At 42.9% G+C, this 18046-nt stretch overlaps 1 protein-coding gene across 1 annotated transcript in view; it reads right to left on the bottom strand.

Annotated features, from left to right (window-relative positions):
- Positions 1–18046, bottom strand: part of zfhx3b (zinc finger homeobox 3b) — a 142533-nt gene that overhangs the window by 84040 nt on the left and 40447 nt on the right. The window contains exons 2-3 of the mRNA XM_079464589.1: positions 7548–10632; positions 3233–3729 (exon numbers count right to left, since the gene is read on the bottom strand). Coding sequence (XP_079320715.1) covers positions 3233–3729; positions 7548–10596 — 3546 coding nt within the window. The 5' untranslated portion in view covers positions 10597–10632. The remainder of the gene's footprint in view (positions 1–3232; positions 3730–7547; positions 10633–18046) is intronic.

Genomic DNA, 18046 nt, shown 5'->3' with positions numbered 1-18046 from the left:
TATTTTTTCTTTGGCAAACCTCGGACTGATAACCCGTGCACAAAAGAGAACATGTAAAAGTGAATACTTTCTTTGACTTAACACATTGCAGCCTTCACCAGCAACAAACTTGAAGCCTAAACTTGGTACTATTGTATTCCCCATCTGCAATTGCTTATGGGTGACCGTCATGACATCATTCCTGCCACTACAAAGCGGGCAGCGAGCGGGAAATATAAGACAGCAACAGAAGGTAAAAGTTCATCAGAAAGTGTAACGGGTGTGTCTAAAACCCGAGGCGGATTCAACCCTGCACCCTAGATAGCGGATTCGGGAAGCGTCACCCCCGCTGTGCAGTGGTCCGTGCGGTCAGGGCGATTCTCTCAAGCTTTCCAGTGACTTCGGAACATTCCAATCCGTGGGGTGGTGGGGGAAGGTGTATTTTTAGAAAGCCCTAATATGTGCCGCATACCACAGACTCTCAAATTATCCCATCCAGCTTAGCCATAGTTTTAAACCTTCCTTTTTAATTCCAGTAATTACAGGCTCCAATTTACGGAGCTGTGCACACAAAGGGCCTGTTTAATGCAAACCAGTTTGATTCGGGCAAAGTGTCCCGAGGATCTGCCACATCTTACGGCCCGTTTATGCTGACTTGATTTATTTTCTCCCGGCAGGAGGTCCAACAATTTTAAATTTCGCATCAGCTTTCAATCGGGAGGGATAAACACAGCCTTTTCCTTTTCTGTTTAACCACTTGTACAGCCAAGCTGGCAAATGAGTCTTGTTTGTGTCGGGCAGTCAGTTTGTCTATCGGCGCTATAAATTCACTGCAAAGTGAAGCCTGTGGCATTGCACGGTTAAAAACTAGACCTCAGCAGCAGCATACGCGTAACGTCCTGTAATCACATTTGCATGTCATGAAACACAGCTATAACTCAAGCCGTGAATGTCTTAGTTTGCGGGCAGGCCCGTCGCCGCTGATGCTTGCAAGACCGTTGTCAAGTCAGTCAACTCTACACTCTCTTCCTCTCTGCTGGGATCTGTGGGCTTTTAGAGCCGGGGAACCATTTTAAGCAGCTTAAAGCTTACAAATTATCATGCTCGGATGTGTCGAACATTTCTAATCTGCCACAGAGTATTGAACATTCGCTGTTAGGCGGACTAGTCTCTTCTCAGCTGGCTCTCTTTCCAAAAAGGGAAGAAATATAATGCTTTGAAAACATTCCCCTGCCAACAGTTTGCATTAAAAACTCAATACTTGGTGCATTCTATCATTTCCACATAAATAGCTCCAATAAAATGTTCTTAATGTATAGATCAGATGTCACCTGTCGCTTGCCACTGATCCTAAAATTCATCTCGGTTCCCCGGGACCCAAGCTCTGCCAACAGCGCTGCCTCCACAGGTCAAGCCAGGCACGGCGAGAGTCTTCTGTTACATATTTGAATCATTGTGGTATTTGTAAATACGCTTGATTCATGTCTCGGCTTGATTGTGGCGGGCAATGGCAGCTCATGCTGATTTATTGTCCTCCCCAAATGACATTACAATCTGGCTCTCGGAGAAAACAGCCAACCAAGTAGAAGTTGAAGTACTGACTACCTGGACAGTCTCTAGGTGTGAAGAGGTCAAACAGAATTCTTGCAACGAAACGATTTTTAAAGGGACAGTTCACATAAGAATGAAAATTCTGTCATAAAGTACTCGCCCTCTTTTTCCCCGATCTAATTTAACTTCTTTGAGTTATGAAGAAAGTATTTTGAAGAATGTTACCGAACAACAGAGATACCCATTTACATCTGTCGTATGGACACAAAACGAATGCAAGTTAATGGGCACCGCTGTGGTTCAGTTACCAACATTATTCAAAATATCTTCTGTAGTGTTCTGCAGGAGAAAGTCATACAGGTTTGAAATAACAAAAGGGTGAGTTAATGACGACAGAATTTTCTGGGTGAACTATCCCTTTAAAAAGTTAAACCTTCATGGCACTAACAGAGCTTTGGATGTTATTCCAAGTTGCTCGGTTTTATCACAGATGTCTTCTGTGATTAATCTCCAGTTTTTCCTCCTTCGTAAAGTTACAAGTTCCTGTACAGAAAAGGTCATTAAGCGGTAAAAAAGTGTTTATGTATAGATTGTGTGGAGGAGCCCGGGACATCTGAAAACAGGAATTTCAACAATGACCCCATTTATTTTAACACCAATATCCAATTCTGGTCTTATTGAGCACAATTCATCAGTGTCCATTATTCCAAATAAAAAACAAGTTTGACTTGGCAACCTTTCATCAAAATGCAATACCATTTCCTCAGATTCAACTTTTCGGCTGAAAAAACCTCGGCCGAGTGAGTGGGTAAAAATAACATTGACCAACAGCCAAAAAACACAAACCCACTGTTTTTCTTGTTAAATATTGTTTTACCGAAATGTTTACATTACAAAATTAAATGATGCTCCCCAAATAAAACCTAGCATTAAAAAATACTATAAAAATTGGACCGCTCAAGTAATTGTTCTCATTAAACATGGGACCTAAATACCATGAGCAACATATATTTAAAGAAAGAAGTCCTTGTGTGCCCGTCTAGGTTAAACACAGCCCGAGCTAGGCTCGCAGACACACAGGATTGGTGCCTAAATGGAATCAGGCCTGTTAGATTTATGGCCATTTGTTCAAAGAGTGTTCATCCATTGGCTATTATGGAATGATTAGAGTGGAAGGTGAAGCTCCAAGTCCGGCGAAAATCAATACGGCTGTCGAGAGCGATTCTGCCCTTCCCACTCCGAACGGTATTAGCACCAAACCTCTGTCTCTTCACACTTCTTCATCCTCTCTTCCAGCAATTTCATCAGCTGCCCTGCTCCCCACCCTGCTGACCCGGGTGTTTCTCCCTCCCTCTAAGTGCCCCTGTTCTCCCTTCTGCGCTGCATGCACATTAGGCCTTAATATACTGCACCAGCCCATCGCTCATAGTCGCGGTAGAGACGTAAAGCACTGGTCGATTCAGTCATACAGGAGACTCCGTGAGGATCTTATAACACGGTGCCCTAACCTGAATGATACAAGAAAGCTGTGTGATAAATATACCAGATAATTCCTTTATGTCCATCATGGTCTCCATTTTTGGACCAGCTATGAATTCCGGAAGAAAATTGGACAAAAAGGGACCACCAAAGACACTTTCACTGTAAACCAAAACCAAAATGAAAAGCTCGGCTAGGAAACATGTACATACAATCGACTCACCTTGTACAACTTGAGACTGGCCTCATGGCGAGAGTTTACCGTGTGCATCCTCAGCTTCTCCAGGCTGTTTGTGTAGTAGTCGCAGGCGTTGCATTTGAGATGTACGGGATTGCCGATGGCCACGCATTTAAGGCGCCACTCATTGCCCTTGCCGCCCTCCTTGATGTGCGCCACCAGCTGGTACTTCTGCACGTGCTTGTCAGTCTTGCAGTGCAGTTGGAAGTTGGCCTTGAGTTGCGTGGTGTAGTGGCACAGCTTACACTGGTGCGAGTCGCCCACAACCGCTCTCCACTCCTCTTCTGGGAGCGAACGCTCGGCGCTCATGTGCAGACCCAGCACGTCCAGGTTGTCGGTTGTAAACCGGTTGCACACGGCGCATTGGAAGAGTTTGAGGGAAGGGTCGCTGGACTGGGATAGGCTTTCGCCGAGGGTCATCAGCTCCTCGGACACCAGCTGACCTCCGCCCAGGCGTACATCCATGGCAATGTCCCCTCCAACTGAGGGTATAAAGATAAGAGCAAATAAGACATGAGAGGTTTTTTCAAGCATAACGTTTTGTCTAAAGGCATAGTTCAACCAAAAGGTGATTTTTTTTTACTCATTTATTCACAAATTTGTACAACTTTCTTCTGCAGAACAAAATATGATATTTTGAAGAATTGAGCATTGAGATCCTATTTAGATTTTAAGACAAATTTAACCTGTTCAAAAGGTGTTGCTCTATACATAACATATTGCCAAAGTATAAAAAAAACCGTGTTAAGGTAACCTAAGAATGATAAAACCCAAATTTAATGAGATTAGAAATGGTACCATGTATAATATTATACAAAAAAAAACATGAATAAACAAATACAGTAGACAGGATGTGTGTAGAAGTTTCGTCTGTGGCAAGAAGGCATTTTTAGACACGTGTTACAGTAAGGGTTAGACATTTCATCTGAGCTTTTTTTTCTGCCCATTTAAACGGCCTCGAGTTACAGGAATGCTCTGGGAAACGGGAAAAGGTGCATAGTTCAGCCTTTTAACAGAGAGCCATGTTTGTCTATGCAGACGAAATGGATTTGCTCTCCAGCTCACACAGGCCACAGTGGATAATGTGCTTGGGCGTTTTTAGCTCCATAATTTTATTAACTCCAAGATTATCCTTCTCTTTGAGCTGAGAGAAAACGTGAGAAGATGAGAGTAGAGGTGTGGATTTACAGAGTCCTGTTTGGACTGCTGTACTTTTCATAGCCCCGCCATTAAATCAACTGCAGAGGCTGTGAGCTTCTGAGCAAAAAACACAGTTATTCAATCATTACCGGAGAACCAAAGCGCTCCCCGGCACACATTACTGTAAATCAACCACAGACCGCTATTCATAGAATAATATAAAAATTAGACCTCTCCTTTAGAGTTTCTTTCACCTCTGACTGGGCACAAATCGATACAAACCATTTTCAGGTTATTTCTGATAAAAGATTCTGTGCTTTGAAGGAACAAATAAAGCTGTGGGAGAAACAAAAATGAGACTTTCGGCAAGGCATCGGAGAACAGATTTGGAGGCAAAGGTTGCGTAGAAGTTTTTGTCTCAGATCGCTGATCTTCAATCTGTCACTGGCCAGATTGAGCGCACCCGCTGAACCCATGTGGCTTTCCACTAAATTCATTCCAACAGCTCTTTTTATTTATCGGGGAAGCGTGTGGCCTGCTTATTTCACCATTACCTTTAGCTTTTACGGCAGGGGTGGCGAGACCTCTGACAATTCCCTCAAATCATTCCAGAATCCACCCCTCTCAGTTCAAACCATTTCTCTCCATCATTCTCTCTTTTTCTCTTAATCTCGTGCTTTCAAAGTTTCTCGCTTTTGAAATTGCTCTTTTTGCTCGTCTCTTTTCAAGTTAACCTCCAAGCTGCCTCTCTTCACTTCTCTTTCATTCCATCTCTTCGTGCTTTTATTAATTAGTCTACCCAGACGTTTTTTCTTACACAGACCTCTAAACCTAAACGGTATATAATAGGGATGCACCACTAGGATTTTTTGCGGATACCAATTTTAAAAAACACCTATCATCCGATTACGATACCCATATTGGTCAATTGCATAGTACTTTACAATACTAGCTAGTTTTTCTGCATTTAATTAATTTGACTGAACATGAATTGTATCCATAGAATTTAAAGAGAGGTACAAATTCAGATTCAAATACAATAAGCCTACATGACAAATCTTCAAAGGTGATTTATTTTCTAGCCAATATTTATTTTAACAACATTTACTAATATTTGACTTATTATTGAACCTTTCTTTAATAAACAAAGTCTGTGCTTTTATCATTTAATTATTTTGCACAGAGAAAAACGTTCGATTTTTTAGACATGCAACTCATTGCCTCCATGCAGTTTATTATAAACCATCTGCCTTTTTCATGCTATGGGCGATATGCCAATGGTGTTAAATTAACCCAAATATCGCCCAATTTAAAATCGGTGGCCAATACATAGGTGCATCCCTAGTATATAGTATTTATAACCTTTTAAGAATTCTGGGAAGACTTGCAAATGTTGTTATTAAAGTTCCAAGTGTCAAATCTCAGGATTTATGTTTGCTCACAGGAAATCAAACATTTGAAATCCAAGGTTGAGAGCAAAATTTTTATCTGGAACTCTAAAATGAGGATTTAAAACAAAACCTTAAACCTTGGCATAAACCTGCGGCTTGAAGCTGAGAAGAGTGCACTGACATTATATTTAGAAAAATTGAAAATGTTAATGATTAAAATGGCAATTTTAAAAGCAATTGAAATAACTTAAGAACTAACAACTTGGCAAAATGTCTAAATTATTTATGTAAAATAATACAAATTCAGATGTGTCCAGATGTCCCTCTGCGCATAAACAATAGATGTCACTTTACAGATCACATACAAATCCAAATTTCCAGATCTCTCGTGACAGATCTGATTCTGTTGTGCATGACTTAAGCATATGAATGGAACATTCCAGATTTTTGGGTAATGACAACACTGTTCTTTATGGGCCTTATGCCCTGTCAATTAATCCCTACACTGTGCTTATTGAATATTACCTCACTTGAAAACCAACCAAATGGCTGGAGAAGAAAGATGAAAAAAGAAAAGAATTAGTCACGGCAATCAATTCCTGTTCATGTCTCTGAACTGGCAACAATTCGAGACAAGCCTGTGCAAATTGTGGGCTTGTAGCTGGCATGCTGAATTCTCCGCTATGCTGCCGAATTACCCTCACTACACCATTTTTTTGACCGGAGTAAAAATATAAAGCCGCAATTACAAAAGCAGGGGAAAAAAAGACAAGTCGATGTGTAGCTAATAATGACATTAAAACGCGGATGTTTGGTTAGAACGTCCTTGCTTAGAAAACAGGGCATGTGGAACATAGCCACAGCCAACCTTTCACAAGAAACAGCAAAAAGGGGGAATTTCCCAGCCAAAGTGACCCGGATAGAATGACACAGTAGATGCGGAAAGTAAACTGAAGCTTGAGTAATAGAGAGAGAGAGAGAGAGAGAGACACAGGCACATCTTCCTATGTTGTGAAACTTACATGAATCTAATGTAGCAGCTATGCTTGTGGTGTCAGTCTTTAAACTTTGGAAATTTTGTTTGTTTGTATAAGTTTTTAAAATGCTGTAAAATTGTTGCTTATTGTTAGTTTAACTAATAGTAAACAATTACAACATTATTGTAAAGTGTTACCATAAAACATTGTTTTTGTCTATTGTTTTGTTTGTGATCTGCTTATTTCAATACTGATCGTAAACATTTTACTTCTGTAGTAGTACTACGATATAAACATTTTTGCTCCATTTGCTGTAAGTCAACTTAAATGAAGTCAATTCAGGCCTTACACGTGGATGTCTCATAGAAAAAACATTAAATGTTTTTCACTCACTGGGTTGAGTGGTTCTTATTTTACTACATAGCAACACTTTCTGCCCTGCAAAAACAATTCTGTCTTTTTTGTGCCTCTTTAAGCCTTAGACACCTTTTAAACAATTGTTTAGGATGGGTGTGTGTTTAACAAGACAGGTAAGGTATGCTTGAAGGCTACAGGCAGAGACATAGATTCGCCAGTTAAAGCTGAAAATTAAGTGTGTTGAGTATATGGATGGAGAATGTAGAGAACACACAAATCCTACATACAGGGAAAATAATGTATTGCATTGCAATTCATATATATACATATATATATCACATATGACACAGTTTTTTTAACAAAAGTGACAGTACTTGATACTCAAATTAACTACAATACAGTTTAAATTGTAACTCTGTTTTTTATTAAACTTACCTAGTGCCGGGGCCAGGGCTGCCATGTTGGGGTCCAGATGAAAACCACCAAACAGGAACTGGGCATCAGCTCCTGAGGGATCCATCTTGAGGCCAGGCGGAAGGCTCATGTTCTGCGTCAAGTAGTACTGGTAGAGCTCGGCCTCCGAGGGTGAAGGCATGGCGCCCAGACCAAGCCGGCCATGCTGCATCTGGGTCATGTTCTGCTGAAGCAGCATCATGTTGTGCATGTGTTTCTCACTCGTCATGTGGATTCGCAGGTTACGTGCTACATTGGTCTCATAGTCACATACCTCACACCGCCATGTGGGCTTGCTTTTTGGCTTGGTTGGTGATGGGGCACCACAGGGCCCTGCCATGTGGGTGGAGGACTGGGCTTGGTGATGGTGGTGACTAGGGTGATGACTGCTGGCCTGGGCAGCAGAGGAAACGGGCACAACCCCACCGGGCGCATGCCCAAACACCTGTTCGCTAGCCGAAGGAATAGAACCCCCGTTCTGTAATGTCTGCATGTTGTTGAGATGTTTGTCAGACTGCATATGGATGCTCAGGTTGCCTTTGGTGGTAGTGGAATAGTTGCAGACCTCGCAGCGGAAGGGCTTGTAGCCGCACGTGTAGCTCTCCCCACGGGCGAGGCGGGGGTGACTCTGCCCACTGCTGCAGTACCCACAGGAGCCTCCAGAGTCAGGGTGCTTCTCCTTCATGTGGGCCTCCAGGGTCTGCTGGTATTTGTAGTGCCAGTTGCATTTAGGACACTTTAGCGTCTTACATGAGTTACGCGAGTGCATCATGGTCATATGGCCACCCAACGAGCGCGAGGAGCCCAAAACGGTATCACACTTCGGACACTCCACCCCGCTGCCTCCACTGCCTCCGCTGCTGTGGTTCTGAGCGCATTCACCCATTCCTGACATGTCACAAGGAACAGTGTGATGGGGGTGCGGTGACGGGTGAGGGTGGTGGTGAAGGTGGTGGTAGTGATGGAGGAGGGCACCGTTGTCCTCATCACCCTCTGCTGGGCATTCATTTGGTTCAGGAGCTGTGGCACTATCTCGATTGGCACTTTCCTCAGCGGCGGCGTGGGAGGCAAGAGGGGAGGACGTGCTCACAGAGGAGCTCGCAACTCCGTCCTCTTCTGCCTCTCTACCAGCGGCAGCCGCCATCGCCATGGGGACCACGGTCCCCTGGCAGTTAAAGCTCAGAGGGAGTTCTGAAGTTCTTCCTCCACCATCTGCAGCCATCCCTTCCTCTGACCCCCTGATAGAGGAAGAGGACATGGAAGCAGAAGCTTTGCTGCTGAGTGCAGGGCTGGCTGCAGAGAGACAAGCAGAAGGCTGGAGAGCGCTACTAGGCATTAATAAAGGAGATTTGGAGATGCTTTGGTTTGAGACAGCCGATTCCCCCACAAATCTGCCACCTCTGCTGCTACTTCCACTACAGTCCACCGCAGTGCCTTCATCCTCTACCTCTTCATCCTCCTCTTCTAAAAGAAGTTCCTCCTCTTCCTCTGAGGCCATCTCCTCACCAGGAAGGAGGGCCCTGCGTTCACAAGTTCCTGCCTCCCTTTCCCCACCTCTATAAGTCCCCTGTTTTCCTACAGACCCCTCTGTTCTCCTACCCTGTGGCATGGACAGAGCACTGGAGTCTTTGGCTGGGCCTGGGGTTGAGGTAAGGGAGAGTGTTTTGGAGCTGCCAAGCCCACCCAATGTGAGAAGAGCTTGTTGCTGGAGACCCAAATCAGAGTCTTTGCTGAGGAGGCTTTCACCTCCCTCACTATTGCCACCACCTTCTAAATGAACCCCGCTGAAAGTGCCGTAGAAGCTCTGGCCTGAGTTCATGGGTACTAGGGTGGGCGGCGGAGGAGAGTTCTTATTTTTTGGTTCTAGGAAGCTAATGAGTGGCTCTTTGTCCTTGCCAATGCCCTGTATAATGGCAGACGCTTGCTTGTGCCCTAAGAGTTGGTGTTCATCTTCACACAGGGTCATGCGATGATCTTGGACTGCGTGCGTGACGAAGGAGCGGGCATAGCCAAAGGACAACTTACAGAGGAAACACATGAGAATGGGCTTCCCTTTGCCATAAAGGGCCAGTCCGTCGAATTTGGAGAAATCCACGTTGTTGGGAACATCTTTGGATACACAGGACTTCTTGGCGGACCCGTCACTGTTCAGGTAATCCTTGTTGCTTTTGTGCCGCACATCAAAGACGCGGAAACTGTGCAGGACAGGACTGAGGCCTGCCAGGGTTGAGGTATTGGGGAAACCTTGGTCTGAGGAGCCGAACCATTTTCCAAAAGACGAAGCTATATGGAACGTATTGATGATCTGAGGGTACACCGAAGAGGAGGTCCCAGCAGGTTCCCCTGGCTTTCCCCCACTGGGGAGAGAGTTTGAAGGGAGCAGCCCTGGTTCTATGCTCCCGTCGCTTTGGATCAGCTGGCTGAGGCTCTCCACAATGTAGGCGGAGCCATCAGGTCGGTAGACAATCTCTCCAGCCAGGTTTTCCACATCACTACTTTCTTCTTCTTCCTCCTCCTCCTCCTCCTCTCCTTCTTCACTTCCACTCTCTGTGGCTCCCCTCCGATGGGAGGGCTGTTGCCGCATGAGCATGGGCATGCCCCCTCCACTTGACACCATAGGTACGCCAGGAAAAGGCTGCAGACTTGGGAAACAGCTGTCAATCTCCATGTCGTCCAAGTCTTCGAAGTCTTCGTCCTCTTCTCCACAGCTCACTGCCTCCTGCTCGTCCTCCTCCAACCCCTTTATTTTGGGGTGCAGCCTTCTGGTAGCGGAGCTATCACTGGGAGCCTGGGACAGCGCTTGTTGCTGCTGTTCTCTCACAGCCTCACGAGGCGCGTTGGGGTTTTGGAGCTGGGCTGAGTGGGGTGCAGCGAGAGACAAGGGCTCCAATGAAGGGGGCTGGTTGCAAGGTGGGACCTGTGCGTTTGGGTGATCTTTCCAGGGTTGTGGATGGTGCTGCTGCTGGGAGGTGGCGGAGGAGCCAAGCCCATCGTCTGTCCCAGAAACCACGGGAGACTCACAGCTTTCCATGCTGATGCCTACATGAGGCGTTCATCGCATCCAGGCCTGATGGGAACAAAAAAAGAGAAAAGATTAAAACAGTGCTCAACATACAATGTCTAAGAGAACAATAACATGTGAAAAACTATTTTCCTTGTTTCTATTCAACCTAATTGTCAGTCCTGCGATGCTGAACTTTTAACCAGACGTACAAAGTGTCTTGATAAATGGTGATGCTATGTACAGAAAGAGGAGAGCAGCTTAATGTATAGTAGATTAGATGAAAAACAAGTGTGAGATCTAATGGTGGAAAATGACAGAGTGCTCATTAGGTTAGATTAGGTACTTAAACACAATACCTCAGACAAGCACTAATAAGGCAGCTCAGATGCCTCGTCCTGTCATATCAGCCAGTTACCATCTTTTATCTAGACCTTCCACACAACACCCCAAGTCTACCATGTTCTAAATCCTGCATACATCTTTTTTTTAATTAACGTTGGGTCCAAGAAACGGAGTAACAGAATAACTTAATGGATAAAAAAGCTCCATTGTGCCGCTAATTAGACACAGTGAAACTCCCCATCAGCACATGATCCATCTCACACCCGCAGAAAGAACTGAAGGTTACGGAAATATATTAGCCACGCAGTTTGAGGACCTCCATTATACATCCAACACATACAGATACACACTGTTTGAATAGAGGAGGCATTCAATGGAAGTGTATATGCTTTCTGCAGCATCTATATAAATATATACACAACATAAAGAGATAAGAAAACTCAAAGGCCTGAAATACAACAGCTGTGTTCCTACTCCAAATGCAGCTGTGTTTAGATCTAGAATCCAATAAGCTACATGCTCAGTCTGGTTTCAAACACTTCTCCGCCTCCGAAATAATAAATGGGTGCCGAACTTTCTGAGGGCAGCGCTGCCCTGAGCAACGAAGAGCCATGAGCAGGCCACAGTTTGAGTAGACGAGAAGAAAAAAAAGATACTGCTGAGCTAATAATTTTAATAAAGGGATGCAGGCAGCATTGATTAAAGGGGGTAACCGGACTGAAACCAATAACTCTGGCCTGCCCTTTCACCCTCCATTGCTGAATATTACATGAGAAAAGCTTCCCGGCAGCGTGCTAACCACCGCGTCCTGCCTGATTAGCACATTCGCTGCCTCTACTTGATTTATTTACTTATTTACTTAGGGATGCAAATTTTAGCACTGATCAGACGCTGTGTCTGCCACCCCACCCCCATCAAATGTATTAACATGCGAGCGCTTAGCAAGAGAGATTGATAACGTTTGACTCCCACTTCATGAATGTCTGATGAAAATTGGACATCCCCCAGTCAAAACCTACAAAGCCCTCCCCCACTTATCAAAACCACAATTTGAGGTTGCACACAGTGCCAACAAATACATACATATTTTTAAATTAACCTAAAAAAAATTATATGATAAATTAAAAAATTATTGTGAATAAAATCAATAAACTGAATTATAAATGTATTTCATAAATATGATAATGTATATAATTTGATATTGTATATTTTTTCATTAATACATATGAACTTAAGTGATTATTTTATATAATATACATTTTATAGTTATAATCAAGTATTTCTTATTTATTTTTAGAAAGCACATAAACTAGTACAAGAGGAAGAGTATTTTGTCTCATTTAATAGCAATAAGATTTAAATAGGATATATACAATCTACATGATTACTAATGACAAAACAAGACGGCTATGGAAAAGTGCTCTGAGGTTTTTAAACAGCTACAGATAAATGCCGATAAAAGACTCCAAGCATACCATTCCAGACAGACATGCCATTCCAGGAACCTGTTCATAATGCCCACTCAACACAACTGCATTATGGGATTGGACCTAATAGACGCCATATACTACTACTTAAACAGCTCAAAGAATATAGCTCTGGCAATCACAAATGCTCAATCCTGAAAATCTGCCATGATACGCATTTCATTTAGAGAAATTGAGATGGCTTCGTTTAAAGAATTAAACCACGCTAGAAACCAGTGGCCCAAGCCGTCTGGGCGCGTCTGCTGCTTACAGAAAACAGGATTGCCCTTTAAAATGGAGATGGTCTAATTCAATAACCAGCAGTGGTTACTGATGTGCAATAGGATTGTCTGGAGTCTGCCAGTCGCAGATGCGCGGGCAGATATAATGCAGTTTGTCCGCTCAAGGTCTGCTTCCAAAGCGACACCGGTTTAAAAAAAATCTTGAATCTCTCCCTCAAACTAACTAGTGTCCAGACGGACAAGCAGATGCATACAGCGAAAACATTGCTTGGATAACTGTAGAGAGGTAACTCTTCTTTACCAGACACTATCTGAACGTAACACCCTGTGCAAGTCAATGATTTTCCGATGTTGAAACATAAATGCTTGCTTTTGACTAAACATCGTAAACTCATGTTTACTTCAACCTGCAGAAGTCCAACAGCACAATAAATGCTCAAATCTGGTATGCTCACTAACTACTTCATTAAATGATCCGGCGAATGACTGGAAAGGTCTTTGGATAGCAACATAAAAACAACTTTCGTCTCGGCTCATATTAGGCAGAATAGAAAACATTCTCCCCTTCAACCTGCCAAACAAACTAGATAAGGTTTCTTTTAATGTTTAAAAGCGCAGTACATAATGAGCACTGTCGGACGCTAGGTCTGGATGTCATTTAGAGGGGATAGAAAATTAGATAAGTTTATATTTATGGACCCTTTCAGTTGGTGGGATTTACCGGCTGAGCAAGGAGGGAATTAAGGAGCCGTCTGATTATAAGCACGCACAATCACCTGACCAAGGGCCAGGCCCCCAGAGGCCCAGCGCCTCTCTCCTGGGGAATTAACTCCTGCTCGGCCCCAGCTGACTCCTGCTCGGCCCCGCAGGGTGTGCAGTGACCCCGGCACATCACAAATACACAACCTACTGCTGAAGATGACTTTATCATCACCTCCCAGTGGTCTGGAGTGGACCCGTTTTTTCTTTCAGCCTTCCACCATAAGATCTAGCCATCACACAGAGTAGCCACTACAGGGTTAGGGCGCTTATTGGAAAATCAATGACATAAATGCTAGGCAACTTACAGGAACATGTGGGGAAGGGAAGGTTCCTGAGAATAAAACTGAGAGGGCTCTTTGATATTCCACAAGGAAATGTTTTCATTGAATTATACAAACACAGCCTGAGGATGCCTCAGATAAATGTCTAATTAAAAAAAAAAAATCACAAATAAATAAATTATATAAGAAGAGTGTGTCGTCAACACACAAGATGCTACCACCAAAAAAATAAGACTTTGGGCATCTGTGTCAATAGGAAAACTTGAAATCAGTCTGGAATTACATGGAGACAGATGTCAACTTAAACCCACAAAGAACTGTGGCAACATCTCCAATATTACAGTTAACGGCAAAAGGTTTGACAATCTATATCTATATTTCCCATGTAGACACTTAAAGGCGCAGTTCACCTAAAAACGGAAACTTCCGTCATCATTTAATCACCCTCAAGTTGTTCCAAACCTGTATCAATTACTCTGTTCTTCTAAACACGACGGAGGAATGTCAGTAACCAAACAGACCTATTGACTCTCATAGCATTTATTTTTGAATACTGACATTCTTCCAAATATCCTCCTTGCATTCAGCAGAACAAAGATACTTATTCGGGATTGGAACGGCCTGAAAGTGAGTAAATGATGCAATTTTAATTTTTGGGCAAACTGTCCCTTTAACCCAAAGTTTGTTTAAAACTTGTTTTGCGAAGCATCCAAGAAAACCAAAACTTTTCCACGGTTCCATATAAATTAAGACTTAAATAACAATAAAAATTACCTAACCAAATGACTTTTGTTCTGTCACCCACCTCCAAATGGAGTCCTCCACATCCCGAATTCAAGTTCAGACCCTATGCACTCTATAAATAATATCTATATAGGCAGTATTACCTAAAAGACAAAAAAAGGTCTCATTAACTAAATGACTTGTATACCAGCACATTACTATTGTCAGAATGCAGGTTCCCAATGACCTCGATCAACTGAGCTACAGAAAAAGGTAAAAACGTATTCCATCCCTAACATTTAACGTAGACAGAGCGACACTTCAGTGGAGTTGCTGTGTCAGAAGGAAAAGAGTCACCTCAGTTCGATGGCACTCTGGCTGTAAACACTGCTTCCCGTAAAATCAATGATCTTTAGTTCAAGCTATCAGTCTGTGCAACAGAAATAGCAGCGGCTGCAGAGAGAGAGAGAGAGAGAGAGAGAGAGAGAGAGAGAGGAGCAGAATGGCTACGAGTACGTAAGGGATGACAGCACAGAGCTATCTATGGCATGCTGCTGCCACTGCACACAGCTGTACTGCCAACCGAAAACCCGCTCCCAGCATGCAGCTCTCCCGCAGCCCGGGTTGGCACCATTAAATAGATTGTTTGTTGTGGAAATGCGAGGCACTCCTCTGTGACTTTTTGTAACGGTAAACATCTGCAAACTCATCTGTTCCTAATTGGTCTCTGGCCTGAACACAGACGAATTGATTCTAAGGTATCAATAGCCTTCTCTGTTCTAGGGGCCGCAACGGAATCTCAGTGATAATTTTCGCTCTCGGGTAACAACGTAAGATCTGCGAATGCAATCAATGTGGCAAAACAAAGCGAGCATAAAAATGTTTTCCCGACAAGGTGCGTGATGCGGCGCGAGGCTGAGTTTGTTTAGCCCACGAGATCTGGAGCGGGTTCAAACCAGCCGAGGGGAATCCTCGCTCGGGCGAAGGGTCTCATCACTTTCGGTGAGTGCGAAAGAAACAGGCTCCTCGTGTGTAATTAGAAGTGGTTAATTAGCTGTGGGTTAATTACTCGGTTCGGAGGGGAAAGCTTGCAAAAAAGAGCTGTTGGGGTGGTAAAGCGAGGGGGAAAGTGGCAAACGCGCAGCAGGAAGCTCCCAGTCTCCTGCCAATTAGCAAGCAGCGTGGGGGGCTGGCAGAAGAACGGGGCTGGTGTACAAATGAAGTTCACGGCAACCCACTCGAAGCCACGGAGCTAAAACCGTACTACACATAGTATGCATTTTTAATAGTGAAATGTGGCTGTTAGAGATTCTCGGCTCGGTGTTGTTTTTGGAAAGCGCTTCCATTTGCCCAAAAGCCACTCACTATCTCTCGACACCATATGCAAAGAAAGAAAAGCTATTTTATTTTACTCGAAATTATAATATTGCCGTTTCTAGCACTAACACCACGGTATTACTATAACTATGACACAACTGTAATACCATAAACTTATTTAAGGCACCGTGCACATTGTATAAAAATGGTTAATCTGTAAAAGAAAAGCGGATTTTCTACAGAAACGAACAAAAGTGACCCAAAGTATCCAAGTAATATACTAAATTCATCACACAAATATAAACAGGATGTTTGTAACTGTAAAATAACATATCGTTTCGGCTGCAACGCATTGTCTTTTTTCTCAACTCTTAACCAGTCTTACAGGAAAGTAATCGCACATTATTTCCCTCCACCTTCCCCAGTGGTTGGCCAGGATAAAGCTTTGTGTTTTGTAAGTGCATAAATTATCCCAGGGATAAAGGTATTGATGTATAATCAGAGATGGGTGATCATGTTCGTGCTGCAAAAAGCCCTCCGTTCACCCCCAGGCACCGTGAGTGCGCACAGCATGCTCCCCAACACAGAAGGGAGGAGTGCAGTAGCTTATTTCACAGGAGAGAGAGAGAGAGAGAGAGAGAGAGAGAGAGAGAGAGAGAGAGAGAGAGAGAGAGAGAGAGAGAGAGAGAGAGAGAGAGTATATGTTTATTTACCCATCGTGAAGAATGCTCTGCATCCTCAAGCGGCTGCCTGAGCATTTTGCATTTGTGAACTAGAACAATTCGAACAAACAATTAATTACAGGAAGCGTTTTCCACACACACACCAAAGATGTGCTTAAGGGAAAAAAACAACACAGAAGTGTGTTACTGGAAACATACTACCTTTTGTAAGTTTCAATAGACTTTACATTTCTAAGGTTCAGAAACGTGCGTGGCACCATATTTTCAAATTGAACTTCACGAAAAACAAATTGGGGAAAAATCTGAAAAAAATCGAAGTGTGTATGCATTACCTACACTGCGGGGATAAACTTGTGATTTATTTTATTGTAAATATCTTTACCTTCCTAAAATGTATTAAGAGCCATTATTATAAAATGTATATCAACAGATATATATATATTCAATTCAAGCTATGAGGTAAATCTTTAAGAAACAACATTGTAACTGCAGTAAGCGTAGAAATTACAAAATATGTTTCCCATTTCGATGACAGACAGACTCACGCGTCAGCCAGGCCTTACAAAGGCTTACATTTTCATTAATAATCAAAACTCCTCTATAAATAGCTCAAGGAAGATCACGCTCTGTGTCATCCTTATGAGAGAGGAGAGATACAGATAGAGCAAACGTAAAAGCTGGTGTCAGATAAGAAATATGCAAACTACATGGCACAATGCTTATCTGTCTTGTGTAAAAGAGGATGGTTGACCGGGTCACAGAGAAAAGGCTGAGCTCTTTCAACATCTAAATTAAGACCACCGCTTGGTTTCTATTCCACTCCCTCACCAAACCACTGATTTATTATACATCATAAATATATTACGCATTTCATCTGCTACAAGAAGTTGACCCTCATAGTCGGCCCACTTCCTTCCTCCCTCAATCACTTCCTCCTCAACTTCCTGCTCGCCCCACCCTGCATGTCCCCTCAGCGCTTCGTCTCTTTTTTCTCTGAGGCTGCAGTTAAGGCAAGTCGACCGCAAACACGGTTGTTAAGATGATCAATACCATTGAAATATTAAACCTTAAAAAGCCGCATTATTGATTGTAAGGCCGATGATAAAACTGTTCATTATCATAATCGCTGAAGCTCTGTATAAACGCTTCGGAGAGGAACTACAGCTGTACGCAATGCTAGGCCACCGGTCGAAACTGGATTTCTTTTTTCAGGGAAGTACACTTTAGCCTTAAGGAATGTAAATGTTGATATTTAAAAGTTGACCATGGTGTTATAACAGTAATCATAGTTGAACTATGGCATTTGTAGTAAAACCACAGTAACCACAGGTTTACCATGTCTCACTACTGTAGCCGTACTTTTTCCATTATACAGTATTTGTAGTAGAACTATAAGGCAAAAAAACATGTTTCTTAAACTTGCAAATTAACATAAAAAACTTGCAAATAAAGAACAAAATAAATATTTAGTCCGTGCAAATAAAATTATTTTAATGTATTGATAACCTATATATATAAGGTGCTGTGTCCTTTCCATTTATGCATTTGGAAGAGCTTTAAAGGAGTCATGTGGCGTGAATTCGTGTTTTTCTGTGTCTTTGGTGTGTTATAATTTATAAGTTACCCATGCATGTATTAGACACGTATGCAATCCCCTTTTA

This window comes from Barbatula barbatula (genome assembly GCF_947034865.1).
Source record: "Barbatula barbatula genome assembly, chromosome: 1".
Classification (NCBI taxonomy): domain Eukaryota; kingdom Metazoa; phylum Chordata; class Actinopteri; order Cypriniformes; family Nemacheilidae; genus Barbatula; species Barbatula barbatula.
Note: the sequence above shows the minus strand (reverse complement) of the source record. Positions and strands in the feature narration are given on the sequence as shown.